This window comes from Arabidopsis lyrata (genome assembly GCF_000004255.2).
Source record: "Arabidopsis lyrata subsp. lyrata unplaced genomic scaffold ARALYscaffold_7, whole genome shotgun sequence".
Lineage (NCBI taxonomy): Eukaryota > Viridiplantae > Streptophyta > Magnoliopsida > Brassicales > Brassicaceae > Arabidopsis > Arabidopsis lyrata.
The window spans coordinates 13,484,463-13,504,484 of record NW_003302549.1 but is presented as its reverse complement, the minus strand read 5'-3'; the positions used below and the strand labels follow the sequence as shown (position 1 = coordinate 13,504,484).

At 34.9% G+C, this 20,022-nt stretch overlaps 2 protein-coding genes across 2 annotated transcripts; both read left to right on the top strand.

Annotated features, from left to right (window-relative positions):
- Positions 1–12,256: 12,256 nt before the first annotated feature.
- On the top strand, positions 12,257–14,949 carry LOC9306343 (5'-nucleotidase SurE). The gene is made up of 9 exons (XM_021019151.1): positions 12,257–12,563; positions 12,889–12,983; positions 13,125–13,189; positions 13,399–13,442; positions 13,715–13,798; positions 13,992–14,145; positions 14,244–14,426; positions 14,506–14,562; positions 14,656–14,949. The coding sequence occupies exons 1-9, from the start codon at positions 12,409–12,411 to the stop codon at positions 14,767–14,769; spliced, it is 951 nt and encodes a 316-aa protein (XP_020874810.1). The 5' UTR covers positions 12,257–12,408; the 3' UTR covers positions 14,770–14,949.
- A 748-nt stretch (positions 14,950–15,697) lies between these two features.
- LOC9306342 (primary amine oxidase 1) lies at positions 15,698–19,038 on the top strand. Its single transcript, XM_021019150.1, has 4 exons — positions 15,698–17,370; positions 17,454–17,567; positions 18,053–18,603; positions 18,696–19,038. Exons 1-4 carry the CDS (start codon positions 16,240–16,242, stop codon positions 18,850–18,852), a joined length of 1,953 nt encoding a protein of 650 aa, XP_020874809.1. The 5' UTR covers positions 15,698–16,239; the 3' UTR covers positions 18,853–19,038.
- The last annotated feature ends 984 nt before the right edge of the window (positions 19,039–20,022 follow it).

The window sequence follows — 20,022 nt, the reverse complement described above, 5'->3', positions numbered from 1 at the left end:
TACCACAAGACTCTGATACAACATTGGTTTGAGCTCGCATTCCATCTTCGATAACATCTTCTTCGCTTCGCAGTGGTGCTTCAACTCCATCTCTCATAGAACTCTCTGATTCGCCAAGCTTTGGAGAACCCATCCTCAAAATGACGTCTTTGTGTCCAACTAGTGGCATTAGGGAAGACGAATTGAAGAATTTGGGTACTGCATTAGGGATTTCGTTTAGATTTAGGTTTAGGATTTGATCTCTCGATTTGGGGATAAAATCGATTTGGGAGTTTTGTTTAAGGGTAAAACGACGTCGTTTTGGCACAAACGGAGACTCGTTAACGGGTGCTAACGGGTGTTAGCGGTTCTGTTAGTGCCTATTAACGGTGTGTCGTTTTGACCTGGTCAACACATTCAATTGGTTCAGATGGCTGGTCAACATTTTGTTCAAGTATAAAATAGCCATTTACAGAATTCGAAATTAAAATGACCACTTTTTGAAAGTTGGGCTATTAAACGATATTTTTCCCGGTTTAGTTTGCATAATTTCTATCAATTACTAGTGTAAACAAACATGTCCCCCGAGTTATATACATGTAGTCCCATACTCCCATTAGTCCTGAGCAAAATACCCAAACCAAAAATACCAAAACAGAACCAAAACGTAAGTAGAGAAACTGGACCGAACCGAAACCGATTAAATACCTAAATAGATTATAAACTCAAGAACCTAAAAGTTTGGAATTGAGCCGGATCCAAAACCAAAATATAATTATAATAGAACATCTATAAATTAATACTCGATAAATTAATAAACAAGATAAAATTATAAATTTTACCGGTTCCGAGTCGGACCAGTGTAAAAATTAGTCAAATTTGATAAGATAATAAGATAATAAATTTTTTGAAATACTTATGTAAAAATATGGTCTCAATAATATCATAAATTAATAATCATAGAAATAGAATATACTAAAGCATGCTTTAATTCGTTTCTAAGAAATTAAATTTTTGTTAGAGGTTGTCTCTAACTTTTATTTTATAAAATAATTGTTTTGTGTCTTTAAAAAAAGTGTTGTATTATATTTTATAACTACGGGATAAAAATAACTAATTTTTCCTCTAAGATTTTATGAATATGCATAATTTTTATTTTGATAGTCTTTATGATGTTAAATATGACACATGAGGTCATTGATCATAAATTTCAATTTATGTGTATCGTTTGTATAAGTGAATTCCCTTATAATCTTTGTAACTTATCGCTGAAAAAATATTTTTCTAAATATCAAATCCAAAGTCCATAATTTAAGATCAAAAATATCAATTTCATATTTTTTAGAAATTTTAAAAATTACACCAAATCTCTCTAAAAATTAGTATTTATTAATTTATACGAAAAAATAATAAATATTAATCCACTAGAAATTAATAAAATATCATGGTCCTAACATTATTAATTTATAGAGGTTTTACTGTATATATCTAAATTATGAGTTATTCTTAAAACCACATAATCGGAAAATATTCAAATATTCGAAAAATATCCGAATAACCAAATAGATATGAACCTAAATAACCAAAAAATATCCGAAAATATTTGAAATACCAAAAAAATACCCGAAATAGTCTAAAATACCCAAAAAATTCGGATATTTTAGAACTAAAACCGAACAATATCAGAAATATTATCAAGATATGTATATAAAAATCACACAAATTAGACTTGAATTATCAAGATACGTTCAATAGTTTTAAAAAAAGATCTATATCTATATGAATGTGATGAAAATGACCATAGATCGAACATATTTTTTTTTTCCTTCTTTGTTTCTCTTCTTTTTCTTAAGTCTAAAAAACGTGGCTTTGGCTTTTTGGAGACATTTATCAAATAAATAAACAATTAAAAGCTTCTTTTTTTTTATCCCCTTGATAATTAAAAACTATCTACACCTTTACATATATTTTTTCATAACTTTTTATTTATAAATTAATTATTTTCATTTTTCTATCTTTCTTTTAAGATCCATTTTACTAATAATCATTTTGTTTTCATCATCATCATTAATGTATGTTTAAAAGAGTATATAGAATTAGTATTTTTTCAAAAGCCATATGAGTTTTTAAGTTTATCCTACTTCTTACTAATGTGTTGGGTATTAAATTTCGGCATGAAATAATATATTTAAATAAATGCATACATTTCTAAACTATTATCATTTCTTTTAAATAAATATTTTATTATTAATAATGGATTTTAAGTTCCTACCAAAAAAATAATGGATTTTTAGTTTTTTCTTATTGTAATGTTTGGTTATTAAAAATCAATGAATAATATATATTATTTTATTTCTACATAATATATTTATCTATTTATTTCTTTATTTCTCAATTTTTGTTTTTTTTCTTTCTAAATTCTTATCATTAATAAAACTATATTTTCATATGAATTCATTTCTAACCTAATTTATATTTATTATTAATATATAATAATAATAATAAATAAGAGTCACAGCTTCTACACTTTTGTGCTACCAATCAGATTTTAACAGCTAAAGTTTATACAGCCAAAGTCTTTACAGTCAAATTCTCTGAAGCTCAAATTTTTAAAGTCAAAGCTTCTAAAGCCAAAACTTACCGTCGTTACCAATCGGCTCCTAAATAAAAAAGTACTATTGCTACAGTTAAGATTCTTATGGTTTTCTAATTTTCCATTACGTTTTATCAAATCGTTTTGAGCCATTATCAAGCTTAGATAGGATTGGCCCAACTTCATCGTTGATTTGCAAGCTTATGTTTATTACTCTTATTACTTATTAGTTGAGATATTGCTTTCAACCAAATTTATCTATGCAAGTTCAAAATTTTGAATGGGAAAATAATCTATACTATTAATTGGGAATCACTCAAAACTAATAAACCTTATTTTGATAGATTAATTACGATGAATGCCACTACAAATTTTTCAATCAAAGAGACTATAAAAAAACACGTTAAAGGGTAAATTGGCAAATGTGCATTTTTAAAGAACGCGGAGCTTGGGTGGCTGGGTCAGATCTACATCTATTAAAAACGGTAAAACTCGCGGATCTTGCTACCAGTGTTGGAGGATCCGATTGCCATTGCTTCTCAAATTTACTGGGCTTCGTGGTTTTTGAATGGGCTTCACCGACAATTATTCAGCTTGTGACATTTCTCCGAGATTTAGTCATATCTTCAGGAATTAATCCCAAAACCAAATTTGTTAGTTATCATTTAAATTGATTTCTATAACAAACAAATCCATTCAATATCGATAACTAAATAAATCATAATCCCATTAAATACGATCAAAATTATTCTATTTCCAAAATCTAATAAAAACTAGATTTTGAAATACTAACAAATCAGCATATACCTCTAAAATTCTTATTTGCTAATATACGGTTGTTGATGTATTCATTCTCTAAACCTTAAAAGAATTTTGCCGACCTTTTTCATATAAATAGATGTTTAATGTTAAGTTTAGATACACACTAACCTTTCATGCAATCATTCTTCGCTTGCTACTCCTTTGAAAAAAAGGCTGAAAATCTTGTGATCGTCAACCCTGCTGACATCAAACCTTTCAAGACGAATTGGAAAATCCAAGTGAAGATTCTCCATTCTTGGACACAATACACGCATGCAATTCACTGGTGAAACAATGGAAATGACCATCTGTGAGTAATATTCCATTTTCAATAGATCTTAATTTTATTTAGTACTTAGAATAATCACATGGCCAACTCTATGTTGCAATCTTTAGGGTAAATTCTAAGAAAGGATTGAAGATCCTCATAGTGGACAAATAAGGAAAACCACATAAGGCAACAATGAATGTGGTGTTCAAGGATGTTTTTCAAAACCTATAACAATTTGCTTTGCAAGCGATATGATATGCAAGAGGTAACAATCTATACTAATAATCTGTAAGGATTGAAAACTTTCTGAAATATGCAATCCTATAATAATCATTTCTTTTATATGTTTAAAAGGAAAAAACTGGTTTCTAAAGGGAATTTGGAAAGTATTGTGGTTACTGAAATCATTTTCCAGATAAGAAACAATGTTGTTTTGAATCAACTATATGTTATTTTTATCTTCCCTTTTTTCCAGAATCTCAAAATCCAGCTTAACTTTGTTTTTTATGGAGTTTTCAGCTTTACTAGCTTAATATGAAGTTAAATAATTCATATACAGAAGCAGTTCAAACAATATAAGAAAGCAATGTATTGGTGTATTGCTAATGAAAACTTTAGAAAACAAAATAACAATCACGAGACTTTTCTATCACAATTCTACTCATTCAAAAAGTTTAACAACAGTTAAATATTCATAAAAACTAAAAAATATATGCAATCCTTATCATCTAACTAACCTTTAACATTACTTCAAGCTTTCTAAATAGCTCCAAAGACGACATCATTAGAAAGCCGCACACAGTATTCCAATTATACTCAGGCATGATGATTAGCATGTATGCATGTAACATATTATTAAGGGAGATTTACTCAGATGTTATACATTTTATATGAAATTACCAGAAACATACAGATCTTTTTTTTATTACTATCATATTTCGTGTATATTTTTTATACCCAGCGTGCCCCTGTTAAACGTTACAGGAAAAAACGTAATTACAAAGAATGCCACTGCCACATCAGCAAAGCCGCGTCGCCACGTCAGAAATCGCTGACGTGTATTAATGAACTCAGCCGTCGAGCGATATAGCGGTAGTGACGGCTGAGTTACGGTATGTTGCGGCTGATTTAAGAAAAATGGCTGAGTTATGAGCAAACGGCTGACTTACAAGTATAACTCAGCCTGGAGTTACGGCTAACTTACTGAAATCTGTCTGAGTTATGATAAAATGGCCGACTTTCGAGCATAACCCAGCCTAAGTTACGGCTGAGTTTTCACCCGATGGTTGATTTGTCAAATTTTTGGCTGAGTTATTGCTTCGACACGGCTGACTTAACTTTCTCCGGCTGGCTGAGTTATCAAAGACGGCTTAGTTATGGGATGACGTTACGGCTGATTTATGTTCGAGTATCATAAATCAGCCGTAATGAGCTGAATTAACGGAAAACTCGGCCTTATTATGGCTGACTTAGTAGCGAAAGATTAATTACTAGAATAGCATGCAATGACGGCCGACTTATTAAACGACACGACTGAGTTAAATATTTTTGGTTGAGTAAACGGCTGAATTTGGCTGCCGTTTTTTCGTTTTTTAATTACTGTAATAATATTCATGTTGCGGCTGAGTTAAAGTTTTGTTTGATGGCTGGTTTAATTAAGCTGATTTACATTTTCGTTTGGTGGCTTACTTGCCACTTCATCAATTAAAATATGACGTGGATGCAACATTCTATGTCATCATTCCATGTCATCATCATCAAAAGACAAAAAAATAGGGCCAAATTTTTTCAACTCGTCTTCTTCACCTGAGTTTATCACATCACCGGAACTTCCAATTCCTCATCGTCTTCCTCATTCTTCTTCAATTTCTTTCATCCTTCTCCCGATATGGTTGATCCGGTTCCTGTAATTGGGTATCAAAACACAAATACGTATTTAACACCGATGAAAGAGGGTGTAGAGTTGTGCAGATAGATGCGAAAACAACGCACGAAAAACTTGTGAAGTTGGTGCTCGATGATAAAGTTAGAGGAAATGTTGCGTCTCTTATTGTTTCGCTGTAAATTTACATGTCACGGCTGAGTTATATGCTTAAGGGAAGACGAAAGGTTCGGTCAATTTACATGTCACGGCTGAGTTATATGTTCCAGGGAAGACGAAAGGTTCAGTAAAATTACATTACGGCTGAGTTATATGCTTAAGGAAAGACGAAAAGTTCGGTCAATTTACATGTCACAGCTGAGTTATATGTTCCAGGGAAGACGAAAGGTTCGGTAAAATTATATTACGGCTGAGTTATATGTTTAAGGGAAGACAAAAGGTTTGGTAAATTTACATGTCACGGCTGAGTTATATTCTCCAGGGAAGACGATAGATGGGTGTAAATTATATGTTATGGGTGAGTTATATGCTTCAGGGAAGACGAAAGGTTCGGTAAATTACATGTCACGGCTGAGTTATCATTCAGGGAAGACGAAAGGTTGTGTAAATTATATGTTACGGCTGAGTTACATCACGTTACGGCTGAGTTACATCACTTTACAGCTGATTTATAATACAGATCGGAAAGCAACATTTTTTTGGAGAAGACAATATGAAATTTATTGGTCAAATAACAACAATCAAATTAAGATTCGTAAAAATATGTTTGAGGGATACATAGGAGGAAGACTAAACCGTATGAATCAAAACATAGATAGAAGTAGAAATGTCTCCAAATAGATCGATTGAGAGGAAGATTAAACGAGAGACATGTAAAATCAAAGTAAAAGAGTAGCTATTCTTGATTTCAACTCAAACCTGTAACGAATCATGTAGAATTCCATAGATCTCTTTGTTTTGGGTTTTGATTTTTGATGACTTTTTTCGTGGGCGTGGTTGCGAGTAGATCTGACGAAGCTTTTGATTTGGGACCCTATGGCAAGCGTTGTGGCTGTGAGGTCTAGGAAGATCCAGCCCAATCCTGCAATTTGAAGATCTTTGTCAATGTTGTACCCAAGTTAGTTGCAGATTATTAGATCTAAAAGCTTTTCTTGGATTTGGAGACAAAAAAAAAAAGAGAAGAGGAGAAATGATCTAAAAGCTTTTCTTGGATTTGGAGACAAAAAAGAGAAGAGGAGAAATAACGTGAGTTTGAGGAGTGTGAGATTGGTGATGTGGATTAATGACATGAATAATCAAATTTTTATTTATTATTTTTAATTAAAAACGAATTAAAAATTATTAATTAAAAAAAAAACTAATGAAGGGTGTTAATTGTAATTACACAAATGCTCAAAACATATGAGTAATTTTTAGAAAATGTATGATATTCTAATAATATTCGAACTTTTGGTTAACATCTAAGTAAATATTTCTATTATTAAAGCCTCGAATTTACTAAATCATTTCAACTTACTGAATTTAACATACTGAATAGCTACAAAGCCTCACTAACCTTTTGCATCTATACTTCCATATTTCAAAATTGCTACAAAGATGCCATAAATACAGGCAGCTCTAAAAGAAATAAACACAGAGATGATCTTTTGCATGTATACATTGATCTTTGTATCATCAAGACCACATATTTATAAACAGGTATAAACTCATTATCGTATCAGAGAAGAGAACTCATCTAGGAAAATCATTAACTTTTGCCAACATAATCACGTTGAGACAAAACTGAAATATATTTGGAAACAAAATTAATTATAACTCTTCTCATATAACAAGAGATTTATAATAAGAGATTTGTGTTAAAACTAACCAATCTCAAAATAACATCTCACGATTCGGAAATTGTTGATAATCATAATTGAAATCGTAATTTAGATATAAATTAGCAATACTTACCCATACGAGATCGGGTTCTTGAAGTAATTCGGATGACAAAAAAAAAAAAAAAGATCGAGTTCTTGACAATCAATGCCCAAGAGCTATGTTCAAACATAAAATTTCAAAGATTGGAATTTCAATCGAAACATTGGAAAAAAAACAAAGTCAAAATTTGAAACATAGTAACCTTACCTCTTTGTAGAATTCCGGTGTGGCGATTAAAAGATGATAAACGAAGACATAGTATCTTGATTATCAAACAATTTTGCGAATGATTCTTAATACGAGCAACCGTCTGTTTTTTTTTTGGTGTGTTTTAGTGAAGACGATAAGACAAAAACTGTTCTAGAGTTATCTGTTCTAGAAAAAAAAATTCATCTATTCAAAAATAAAAAATCAATAGTATATATAAAATGATCTCAAGACAATTTTATGGGTTTCGGCCCAAAAGAAAATTGTTATCTGATTCATAATGGGCTCCAAACATTTTCGTTGGGTTATAGCTTTTTAATGACAATTGGTATCCATTATTTTTGGTTGGAACAAAATAATTGTTTGGCATTTAATTAATAGTATTACATATTCTATAAACAATCATAAAAATACTAGGGCTTATAACTATTATACGCCAATATTCTGCAACTGTCCAAATTATTTATCAATCACCCAAACCAATATACTAATTGTATAAAACAATTATACTTATCTTTCTATTCAAAATTTATTTTGTATCAAATAGAAAACAAATTTATGTACCAAAGTTTATTTAAAACACAAAATATAAATTTCCCATTTGATTTACAATTTAATGAAATATAAAATTATCTAATACACTACAAAAGAGTAAATAATTTGTCAAATACCACTTAAGAAAAAAAATACATTTTATATAGTTTATAAAACACATATCGTAAAATATAAAATCCCGGACGTACGTCCGGGTCCGGATCTAGTTAATGGTATATTTGTATATTACACATTATTTAAAGTGATTCTATTATGATCGATTCAGACGTAGAAAAACCAACACTAAACCACGATGAATAGAATAACGAATCATCTAAATCAAAACTAAACTCAAAAAGGATTGGTCATAGTTAGTGTGTGTGAAGTAAGTTACAGACGGTCGATTGCGGTATGACACGTAGTAAGTCATCTAGAAAACGTTTTCCTCTAAATAGTGTGATGACAAAACTTTAAGGGGACAATAATTTAATGTATTTTTTACTTCCTCGGATGTTTCATAATATAAATCGTTTTAGGTTTTATTTAAAAATACGTAGATTAAAAATATTTATTTTTAAAATTTTTAACTAATCATAAAATATACGGTATAATAGAAATAATTATAAAATATTAAAATAATATATAATTTACATAGAAACTTGAAAACGATTTATATTGTGAAACAAAAAAATTTATCCATAACGACTTATATTATGAATGAATGGAGTATTAAATTTTAACCCGAATAGAAATTAAAATAAAAGATGGAAGGAAGAAATGGAAATGTTTTGTTTGTTCATTGAACTTGACCACTTTGTTGTTGCGTGAAAATGACCACAGCGTCTAATAAAAGTTCTTTTATCATTTATCTTTAGCCGTTACATAATGATGATAACACTTCGAATTATTGGATGGGATGGGTAGACGAAACATGTGAAAATGGAATAAGATTTAAGAAGAAAAATCTAAAATGAAGTAATAAGTAATATGACGAGGTTCGGATTTGAATCTCATCCACATATGCTGAAAAAATGGAGAAATAATTATTGTTTTATTTTTTTGAAGTTTTATTTTCTATATCCACATTATTACAAAAATAAATTAGTGAATAATAATACTAAATGTTTTAAAGCTTTACTTCTTTTTTTTTGGTAAATCACCGGGAGTTTATCTCCCGGATATTATTATTAAAAAAAATAGAAAAAAAATTACAAAATATCTTGTCTTGGTCTCGGTGGCCCAAAAACATCATCCCGTGTAAGCTCATCCAAACACGGGGGTACAGAAGAAAACGAATGAAAACCTAAAGGCAACGAAAATGCATAGTTTGCTAACCCATCCGCGAGGCGGTTAACTTCTCTATACATATTTGAAATTCGGACTAGCGAGTCCTTTGATAAGAAGCCATAGCACAGACGTACTAGGAAGGACAAGGGATGGGAATCCCCAATCCCTGTCGTAAGAAACTCCACCACCATCTCAGAGTCCACCTCCAACTCCAGTCTTGTGATTCGCTGCTCCCAAGCTATGTAGAGTCCGTAGTATACTCCCCATAACTCCGCCAAGGGCGCCGAACACCTGCCAATATTCAGCGCGAAGCCTCCGCACCACTCTCTCGCTTCATTCCGTAATACTCCCCCAGCTGTAGCTAGTCCCGGATTGCCATGTGACGCGCCGTCAGTGTTTAATTTGAACCATCCCGTCGGCGGAGACACCCATTTGATCATCTTCTCAACCCGAACAGCCTAAGTTACACCGTTACCATTCAAGATTTTGACCGCCATTACCTCTTTCGCCAATTCCTTGATGAACCGTACCCTATCCTTCCAACCCGATTCTCACCGAAAAAAATTCCTACATCTCCATTTACAGCCCCACCAAACCGCCATTGCGAACATCGTTGGCCATGATTCTCCATCCACTCCTCCTCCCCCTCCTAGATTCACATACAACCATTCAATTAAAGACATTGAAAAAAAATCATGTTTTCTCCTCAATGGGATGATGCGTATCCAAATTCCTGCCATCGCCGGACAGTCACGGAGCACATGAATAATGGACTCCACAGCATTCTTGCAAATCTGACAAATCTCTGTGTCACACAAATGCCTCCTGAATCTCTCCTCATTAGTCATAACCACTTGTTTACCAACCAGCCACAAGAAAACCCGTACTCTTTCTGGTGCAATTACCTTCCACAACCGCTCATAGAACTTATCCATGTGTTGTCCGGGATATTCATCTCTTGTTATCAACTCATAAGCTGATTTAACAATAAACTTCCCATTAGTCGTCGCTGCCCATGAGAGTCTATCTTTAGCTCCTGTCACCGTATCCAAAACAACCGCAGCAAGCTCCAAGCGCCTATTCTCGGATATATAAGGTATTGTTTTCTCCCAGTCCCAACCAGACCCGTTTCTCCATAAGTCCCTGGCCTTGACTATTGCATTTTCCGCGGGGAGCGACCCTATTACTATATCCATGATAGGCGTCTCCAAAAGCCATCTATCGGACAAGAAATTGACACTCTTACCGTCACCAATAACCCAACCATACCCTTTATAGATCACCTCACGTAGCCCAATACCCACGCTCCTCCACGTAGATGACCAATTGCTCTTAGCCTTAGTCCAAGCAACATCTTGTAAGTCTCCAACCTTATACTTACAGCTCACCACCCGAACCCAAAGGCTAGTTTTCTCATGTAGCAATCTCCAACCCAATTTTGCAAGCAATGCTTTGTTCATCTCACAAGCCGTCCTTATACCCAGCCCTCCGTCTTTTTTTTGGTAAACAAACATTTTTCCAGGAGACCAAATGCAGCTTCCGTCCCTCTCCACTACTCCCCCAAATGAAATATCTCGCTGCTTTATCTAACTTGCACAAGGTACTAGCAGGTAGCTTAATTGTACTCATCGAGTGTACCGGTATTGAAGAGATCACCGCCTTTGTAAGGGTAATTCGTCCTGCCAAACTCAACATTCTCCCCTTCCACCCTGCTAATCTCGTTGAAATCCTTTCTAGAATCTCCCCAAACGTATCTTTGTTGATGCGTTTCTGAAGAACGGGCATTCCCAAATATTTACTCAAGTCTCTTGTCGACGCAATACCACACTCGTCACTGATCAGCTTACCCAAATCTCTGGAGACATTGTCCGAAAAAAAAGATTTTGGATCTCTCAAGACTCACCTTTTGTCCAGATGCTAGTCAGAAGTTTCCAACACTCGTCTTATTACCCGAACCTGAGCAACCGACGCTTCTGCAAATAATATCGTCGTCTGCAAAACAAATATGCGACAGCTTAGGACCTCCCTGCAATAAACTAATCGGCTTCCACGCTTTCGTTGCAATCTCATAATCAATTAAGTGGCACAACCTTTCCATACACAAAACAAATAAGTATGGGGACAGCGGATCACCCTGGCGAAGTCCTCTTAGAGGTTTAAAGGACTCCGTCTTTTCACCATTCCATAACAAGCTCATAGACGGATCAGCAACACACTGCATTATCCATCTTCTCCAAACTTCAGAAAACCCAGCAGCCTTGAGAGTATCCTCTAGGAAATCCCATCTTATCCGATCGTATGCTTTCTCCAAATCGAGTTTGAGTAGCATCCACCCTTTTCGGCCTTTCTTACGTCTCAAAGAGTGTACTGCCTCCTGTACCACTACTATATTATCCGTACTTAAACGACCAGGTATAAAACTTGATTGCGCAGGGCCAATCAATTTTGTCATTACCCCTTTCAGCCTACCCACCATAGCCTGTGTAATTGTTTTAAACAACACATTACATAGGCTAATAGGTCGAAATTGGGTAATCCTGTTTTAAAGCTTTACACAGATATACATTAAAGAATATACTTTTATTTTATAATTCAATATTAACGGTTTCATTTATTTAAAGTTTGACTAAGAAAGACAACATAGGAAACTACACAATTTTTACATAGAAAATACACAAAATATAGTATATTTGTATGAAAACAATTTTTTTCTTTTTATTTTGGAACATATTTATGGAATGGAGAGTAGTAATAAGTTTTTAACTATAGACGAAAAAGATTCATTTTCAAGTTCATAACTTCCTAAATGGAGTATAAATAAGTGTTAAAGGTGGTGTGGTCATTATCAAATTAAGCCTCTCACTAATTATTAGAAGCTCCAAAAGCTTTTTTCCTTCTTCTCTTTTTTTCTTACGGATTTCTCTGACTGGAGCGATGGAAATTGACGGTGGAGGAGATCGTATCTCCGGTGAACGACCGATCATTATGGTCACCAACGACGACGGCATAGACGCTCCTGGCTTGCGTTCTCTGGTTCGCGTCCTCGTCTCCACTAACCTCTACGATGTTCGCGTCTGCGCTCCTGATTCGTACGTTTACTCTTAATTTTCTACAAAATGTTGCTTAATCGCCTTTGATATACGATCGAATCGCTCTTATTCATCTCTAGATAGCGATTTCGAGTTCGTGGTTTAGAAATCTGCAAATTGTTGTACATTAGGATCTTGAATTGCCTTCTTTTGCTGTAACGTATATGTGTACGGAGAGATTTTTCGATGAGAATTTGTCTTGTGTTGATGTGTTTTAGCCCAGTTTATTCAAATTGTACATCAGATTCTTTCACTTTTATCTTGTTTTTGTTTTGCGTTGCGGAGGTTTATGTGTAACTCTTACTTGTTTTATGACATTTTCCAGGGAGAAATCTGCTGTTAGTCACAGTATAATATGGAGTAGACCACTCACTGCAAAACGAGTAGATATTGATGGAGCTACTGCTTATGCTGTTGATGGTTTGTTTCTGTTGCTAATGAGTTAGAAAAATAAATAGACAAAATCTTATAGATTACGTGCTATGAGCACTTTATCTCGTTAATTATATGGTTTGAATGATATGATATTGATTGTATAACTCGGTTCTGTATGCTCTGAAGGAACACCTGCGGATTGTACTGGTTTGGGCTTATCGGAAGCACTCTTTCCTTCTCGTCCTGACCTGGTAAACCATATTATTCTGCAAATTATTTGAGTGTCACTGTTAAGTGATTTAAATGATGTGCCAATAGAGCTTTCGATTTGTGTTTGACAACAGAAACTTCTCCTTAATTTATAGGAAACATCTAAGATTTGTTGGTCAATGTAGGGTGTTTTTTTTCCTTATATTGTCTTTTCTGGAGATTTTGATGTATGTTTGTTTTCTTCATGCAGGTTCTTAGTGGTATAAACGTGGGTAGCAACTGCGGATATCACATGTCGGTGAACATTTCCTCCTCTGTTTCCCCTTGTTTTGGTTTCCAAATTTATTTGCATAATTGCATTTAAGCTTCATAAAACTACCACGATTTCTTAAACTTCGTTTAGGATTAGAACAAGATTTTGAGAATATAGAAGGAGAAACTCTAGTTAGAATGTTTCACTGGCAACCAGACTTCTTCCCTTGCCATTTCAAATTTTTATACACCGTGTTATGCTCCTGCCTGACTTTATCAAACTAGCGCTTACCTGGCTGTTAATTCCATCACAGCGTCTATTCTGGAACTGTTGCTGGCGCTCGTGAAGCCTTCCTTTATGATGTGCCTTCAGCTTCCATATCATATGATTTTGATTGGTAAGAGTACAAGAAACTAATCTTTGACTCGCAGAGATTCTGCTTCTTACTTAAATTTTCATAACATGTTTGCTATTTCTTTTATGTTTGTATCATCCTCCTTATTTTTCTTTAGCCTTCATATAGTGTTATTGATAACATCTTCTCTTTTTGCCACTAATGTCTTCTATTTTATTCATCCTTAATGTTTTAGGAAACGTGGAGAGATGAATGCTAATGATTTTGTCCTTTCTGCCCAAGCTTGCTTGCCTATTATAAACGGCATACTCAGTGCGATCAAGAACAAAACTCACCCTATGCAATGCTTTCTGAATATCGATTTACCGACTGACATTGCCAACCATAAGGTAACTCTCTGTCGCAGCTTTCAACCATATTCTCTTATGCCTACAACTCACTTTACATATGAGTTTTATACGTCTTAACTCTACTTTCCAAATGAAAGGGATACAAACTAACTAGACAAGGTAAAAGCATGGGTAAAATGGGATGGAGACAAGTGGAAGAGAAAGCACAAGGGCCAAAGATGTTATCAACAATGACAATGGATACAGAGTCAGGAGTAGTCTCGTCAGACAACGACACATCTGCTCATTCGAAAAAAGATAACCGTTTATTCAAAAGGGAGGTATCATTAATGATTTGTCACTATTCTTTCCAATCTTACTTGCTTTTGTATTCATGAAATTGTGTCTTTTTGTTGTTAGGTAAGGGGAAGCTTTAATGAAGAAGGGACTGATTCTCACTACCTAAAAGAAGGATTTGTAAGCATATCACACCATATTTGTCTATCAACTCATCTCCACACTTTATCAAAAACTTCAAAAAGAAACAAACACTCTTTTAAACTACTGCAGATTACGGTGACGCCGCTTGGAGCTCTATCTCAGACTGATGTGGATTGCCAAAACTACTACAAAGAATGGCTTCCCAAGATTACAAACCAGTCATGTTCCTCCTCATCCCTTTGATCCTACAACATGAGAGGAAAAAAAAACTCTATTAAGATTTAAAAACTTACCCATTGTAGACCACAATTTGTGGTAGACCTATTATTATATCAGTATCGGTTGTTTAGTTTTATATAGTTTTGACTTGTTATGGTTATGAGCAGCAGAATCTCTGTTGCTGCAAGCGCATTATTATCCTCAGTTAAATCTTTGATATCGAGACGCCGACACACGTTGGAATATCAAGGAAACAATTTCTATCTTCCCTAGTAATAACATATGATTCAAAAATGACTTTGGTATTAAAACATTCCCTATTAACAACTTAAGATTCAAAAATGACTTTGGTATTAAAACATTCCTATCTTCATCGGGAAACAATTTCAGAACTTTCTATTATCCACTTACATGTCTCCAGCAGGTAACAAATTAGGGAGCAAAATTATTCTTTCTTCAAAACGAAGGAACACAATTAATTAACCAATATTCAACCACTTACATGTCAGTTTTGTTATGAATGATGATATTTTCATTTGTTTTATTAAGAGGTACTAGGTCTTTCACGGCTATAATCTCCGACCGAGGGTAGAGCATGGAAATCAGTCGTCCATCCAATTTGTAATGACTGATTGATATATCATAAAAAAAAAGGCTAAAGAAATAAAGAAAACTAGGACCACTTATATTGTCAATGTCTCGATTTTACCGTTAGATTATGTAGGTATTTGAATACTTACCGAATCTTGAAAAAAAAAATCAAACATTTATTTCTAGATTCGGTAAGTATTGGGGAAATATTTAACCAAAAATAGTATACAGGAAGTATTTCCAATATTATTAACACTTTTGGTGTCTCTACTTTATCCGGGGAAAAAAAACATATGTAGTATCTTCAAAATCCATCATATATACTTACCAAAAAAAAAAAAAAATTCCATCATATATAATCCTAATCGGGTAAAACTACTCATCCGTTTTCACTTTATTTTTCTTCTTTCTTTTCTCTCTTATCGATTAATTACACAGTCTCAATTTCTTGACAAGAAGCGATCAGTCAATTTGTAATTTGTGCGTTTTAGAATTTAGTTACCGTAAACAAAGTTCGAGCGCTGGCGGCAGGACCTGATCAGATTGCAATAACATCATCATGTGTGCAAGTTGGAGATTAGTAGTCATGATCTTGCATATAATCCTTGTTTTATACTTCAAGTTATGACCAATATATTTATTATTTATACATCCGAATTTTGCTCCCGTGAATTCGAAGGAAGAGTATATAAAATATGTCACGTGATAATTATTTTTCATCTTCACGTTTCTCATTTTATGGGGTCTCATTCGACGACTTTCCAACTCGAACTAATTAATATGTTAGTTATTAATCATATAGGTGCATGCATATAAATGTAAATGCATTGTTGTTGTCTACTTAATAACAACTCCATCAATAACTTTCAATCTGATTAAGTTTTGACCATAAATTTTCCATCAATGAACACACACATACTTGCCCTAGTTTTCCTCCTACAATGTGCTTTCACTTTTGGTCTTCATTTCCACCCACTTGATCCCTTAACTCCCCAAGAAATCACTAAAACAAGCTTCATCGTCAAGAAATCTCACCTAGGCAATCTCAAAGATCTCACATTTCACTACCTCGACCTCGAAGAACCAAACAAGACCCACGTCCTCCAATGGCTATCGCCAAATCCCTCCAAGAAACCACCACCGCCACGTCGTCGCTCACTCGTGGTAGTTCGAGCCGGTGGTCAAACCCACGAGCTCATCATTGACTTAACCACTAGCAAGATCGTATCCTCCCGCATCTACACCGGCCATGGATTCCCTTCATTAACATTCATAGAGCTTTTCAGAGCTAGCAAGCTTCCTCTTACTTACCCACCTTTCAAGAAATCGATTCTTGATCGAGCCCTCAACATCTCCGAGGTTTCTTGCATCCCTTTCACCGTTGGTTGGTACGGAGAAACCACCACGAGACGTGAAGTCAAAGCCTCTTGCTTTTACAGAGACGGATCTGTCAACGTCTTCACAAGACCCATCGAAGGAATCACCGTAACTATAGACGTTGACTCAATGCAAGTCGTGAAGTACTCCGACAGATTCCGAAAGCCTCTCCCTGATAAAGAAGGTAACGACTTTCGAACCAAACACAAACCCTTCCCATTCTCTTGCAACGTCTCCGACACAGGCTTCAAGATACTCGGCAATAGAGTCAAGTGGGCTAACTGGAAATTCCACGTCGGATTTACAGCAAGAGCGGGAGTAACCATATCGACGGCTTCCGTTCTTGACCCGAGAACCAAAAGGTTTCGACGAGTGATGTACAGAGGACACGTGTCAGAGACTTTTGTTCCGTACATGGACCCAACCTACGAATGGTACTACCGTACGTTCATGGACATCGGAGAGTTCGGTTTCGGGAGATCCGCCGTGACTCTGCAGCCACTCATTGACTGCCCGCAAAACGCTGCGTTTTTAGATGGACACGTGGCCGGACCAGATGGGACAGCTCAGAGCATGACCAATGTGATGTGTGTCTTCGAGAAAAACGGTTACGGTGCTTCTTTTAGACACACCGAGATTAATGTTCCAGGACACGTGGTAAACTTACAAAATCGAGATTAATAAATTCTTTGTTTATGTTTTTAGGAACTTTGAGTAGTTATTTTAATTAATTTTTGCAGATAACAAGTGGGGAAGCTGATATAAGTTTAGTGGTTAGAATGGTGGCCACACTTGGAAACTATGATTACATAGTGGATTGGGAATTTAAAAAGAATGGAGCCATCAGAGTTGGGGTACTGTTTACTTCATGTTTTCTTTAATATAGTATTTAACTTTTTGGGTTGATACAATTATATTGAAATCCAGACCAACCTGGCCAGTTTTGACCTGTATACAATTATATTAAGCAAACTATATAATGACCCCTCAGATGGTGAGTCAAATGATAAATCTTTTTAGTTTGGTTATAATGTTGAAATTCAATATAGAAAAAATTCTGTTTTTTTGCCCATAAATTTCTCTTTTATCTATACTTGATTTTGCTAGTTAATTTATATTATTTGATTAATTCTAAGTTTTCTATTCGAGTTTGGTCTTCTACTCTTCTTATATTATAGTTTTTCAAGTAAACTTGGTTTGAGAATTTTAAAAGAAAATGAGCCATCAGAATCGGGGTATTTATCGTGTAATTTATCTATTTGCATGGTATTTAATTTTCTAAATAATAAAAGTATTCAAGTATATATCAATTTAATAACTTGAATACGTTATTATATAGGTGGATTTGACTGGAGTTTTGGAAGTAAAAGCAACGTCGTACACGTCGAACGATCAAATAACGGATAACGTTTACGGGACACTGGTGGCGAAGAACACCATCGCCGTTAACCACGACCATTACCTAACGTACTACTTGGACCTCGACGTTGACGGTAACGGCAATTCTTTGGTGAAAGCGAAACTCAGAACGGTAAGAGTAACGGACGTTAACAAAACGTCTTCTCGGAGGAAGAGTTACTCGACGGTCGTTAAAGAGACGGCGAAAACAGAAGCTGATGGTAGAGTTCGACTCGGCTCAGAGCCGGTTGAGCTATTAATAGTTAACCCTAAAAAGAAGACAAAGATAGGAAATACGGTTGGTTACCGGCTGATACCAGAACATTTACCAGTCACTTCGCTTTTAACCGACGATGATTACCCGGAGATAAGAGCCGGTTACACGAAATATCCGGTTTGGATTACTGCTTATAACCGGTCAGAAAGATGGGCCGGTGGGTTTTATAGCGATAGGAGCCGTGGCGATGACGGTTTAGCGGTATGGAGTAGCAGGTACTAGTCTAACGTTTTACTTTATTATGGTATATAATAATTATTTTTTATTTATAAAGGAAATTTTTTATGGTTTTTCTTATGGGGGACAGGAACAGAGAGATAGAGAACAAAGACATAGTGATGTGGTACAACGTTGGGTTTCATCACATTCCATACCAAGAGGATTTTCCGGTTATGCCCACTCTTCACGGTGGATTTACTCTTCGACCTTCCAATTTTTTCGATAATGATCCTTTGATTGGGTAAATACCGCCTCTGGCAAACAAACTGATGTTAGCCTTGTAATGATTGACTTATGTTAGGTCAATTTGATTTAACATATGCTCATTACAAAAAAAAGTTAGCCTTGTAACTGATCAGTTATTAATTTGATTTGATATTTGATTCTTATGTGTTGAATGGTTTAGTTAATTTAGCTTTGATGTTTTTTTTTTTGTTGGAGATACAATTCAAGTCCCACATCGGAAGTTTGATGGGACAATCAATAATATATAAAGGGTTAGGACCAATCCACTAATTGCCAATTGGTTTTGAGTTGGAAGCCCATGTTAAAGCCTAAATCTATCATGGTATCAGAGCCCGATCCATACGCTGACCCATTAATCCGGCCCGGAAAGTGGCCCGATCACCCCCACTAATTGATGGCCCAAAGGAAGGCTCAATTTTGTCGAGATAGCTAGAAGAGCATTATCTCGATGGGGCGTGATGGATTCTGTCGAGATTAATGGCTAGAAGAGCCATTATCTCGAGGGGACGTGTGGAGAAAGATCCCACATTGGAAAGATGGGAAGGGACTTGAGTAGTATATAAGAGAATTGGGCCAATCCACTCATTGCCAATTGGTTTTGAGTTGGAAGCCCATGTTAAAACCTAAATCTGACATGGTATCAGAGCCCAAGGTTTAAAGTCTGGTGGACCTAAGAAATAATGGATATAGACATACCTCAACTCGAGTAATGAGGCCCGAGAAAGAGGCTTATTATCGATCCGAGTGAGGGATCGATGAGGCGCGTTAGATCCATGTGGTCCTTGGATTGAAGGGGAGATTGTTGGAGATACAATCCAAGTCCCACATTGGAAGTTTGATGGGACAATCAATAATATATAAAGGGTTATGGCCAATCCACTAATTGCCAATTGGTTTTGAGTTGGAAGCCCATGATAAGCCCAAATTTAACATTTTTCAGTACTTTGTGAAACACTTAATTATTTATCTATTTTCAAGTCGGTGCCATGGAAAAACTTTGTGTTCTTGTATAGTTCGTTGATGTTGCGATGTCCTAAGCTTTGAAATATTTATTGGTTGAATCATGTTAACTTCATAGAGTACAAGTAATTGAATATAGGCTTCAAGATCCTTTTTCATGCATAGAGTTCTTTTAGTGCACGTTATATAGATCTATGACTACCTGAATA

Excerpts from the sequence above, each read along its gene's own strand:
- LOC9306343 (XM_021019151.1), top strand. The coding sequence starts at position 12,409 with ATGGAAATTGACGGTGGAGGAGATCGTATCTCCGGTGAACGACCGATC. Across the intron at positions 13,799-13,991 it reads ATATCATATGATTTTGATTG|GAAACGTGGAGAGATGAATG; the intron begins GTAAGAGTACAA and ends TTAATGTTTTAG. Across the intron at positions 14,563-14,655 it reads ACTACCTAAAAGAAGGATTT|ATTACGGTGACGCCGCTTGG; the intron begins GTAAGCATATCA and ends AAACTACTGCAG.
- LOC9306342 (XM_021019150.1), top strand. The coding sequence starts at position 16,240 with ATGAACACACACATACTTGCCCTAGTTTTCCTCCTACAATGTGCTTTC. Across the intron at positions 17,371-17,453 it reads TTAATGTTCCAGGACACGTG|ATAACAAGTGGGGAAGCTGA; the intron begins GTAAACTTACAA and ends TAATTTTTGCAG. Across the intron at positions 18,604-18,695 it reads TTAGCGGTATGGAGTAGCAG|GAACAGAGAGATAGAGAACA; the intron begins GTACTAGTCTAA and ends TATGGGGGACAG.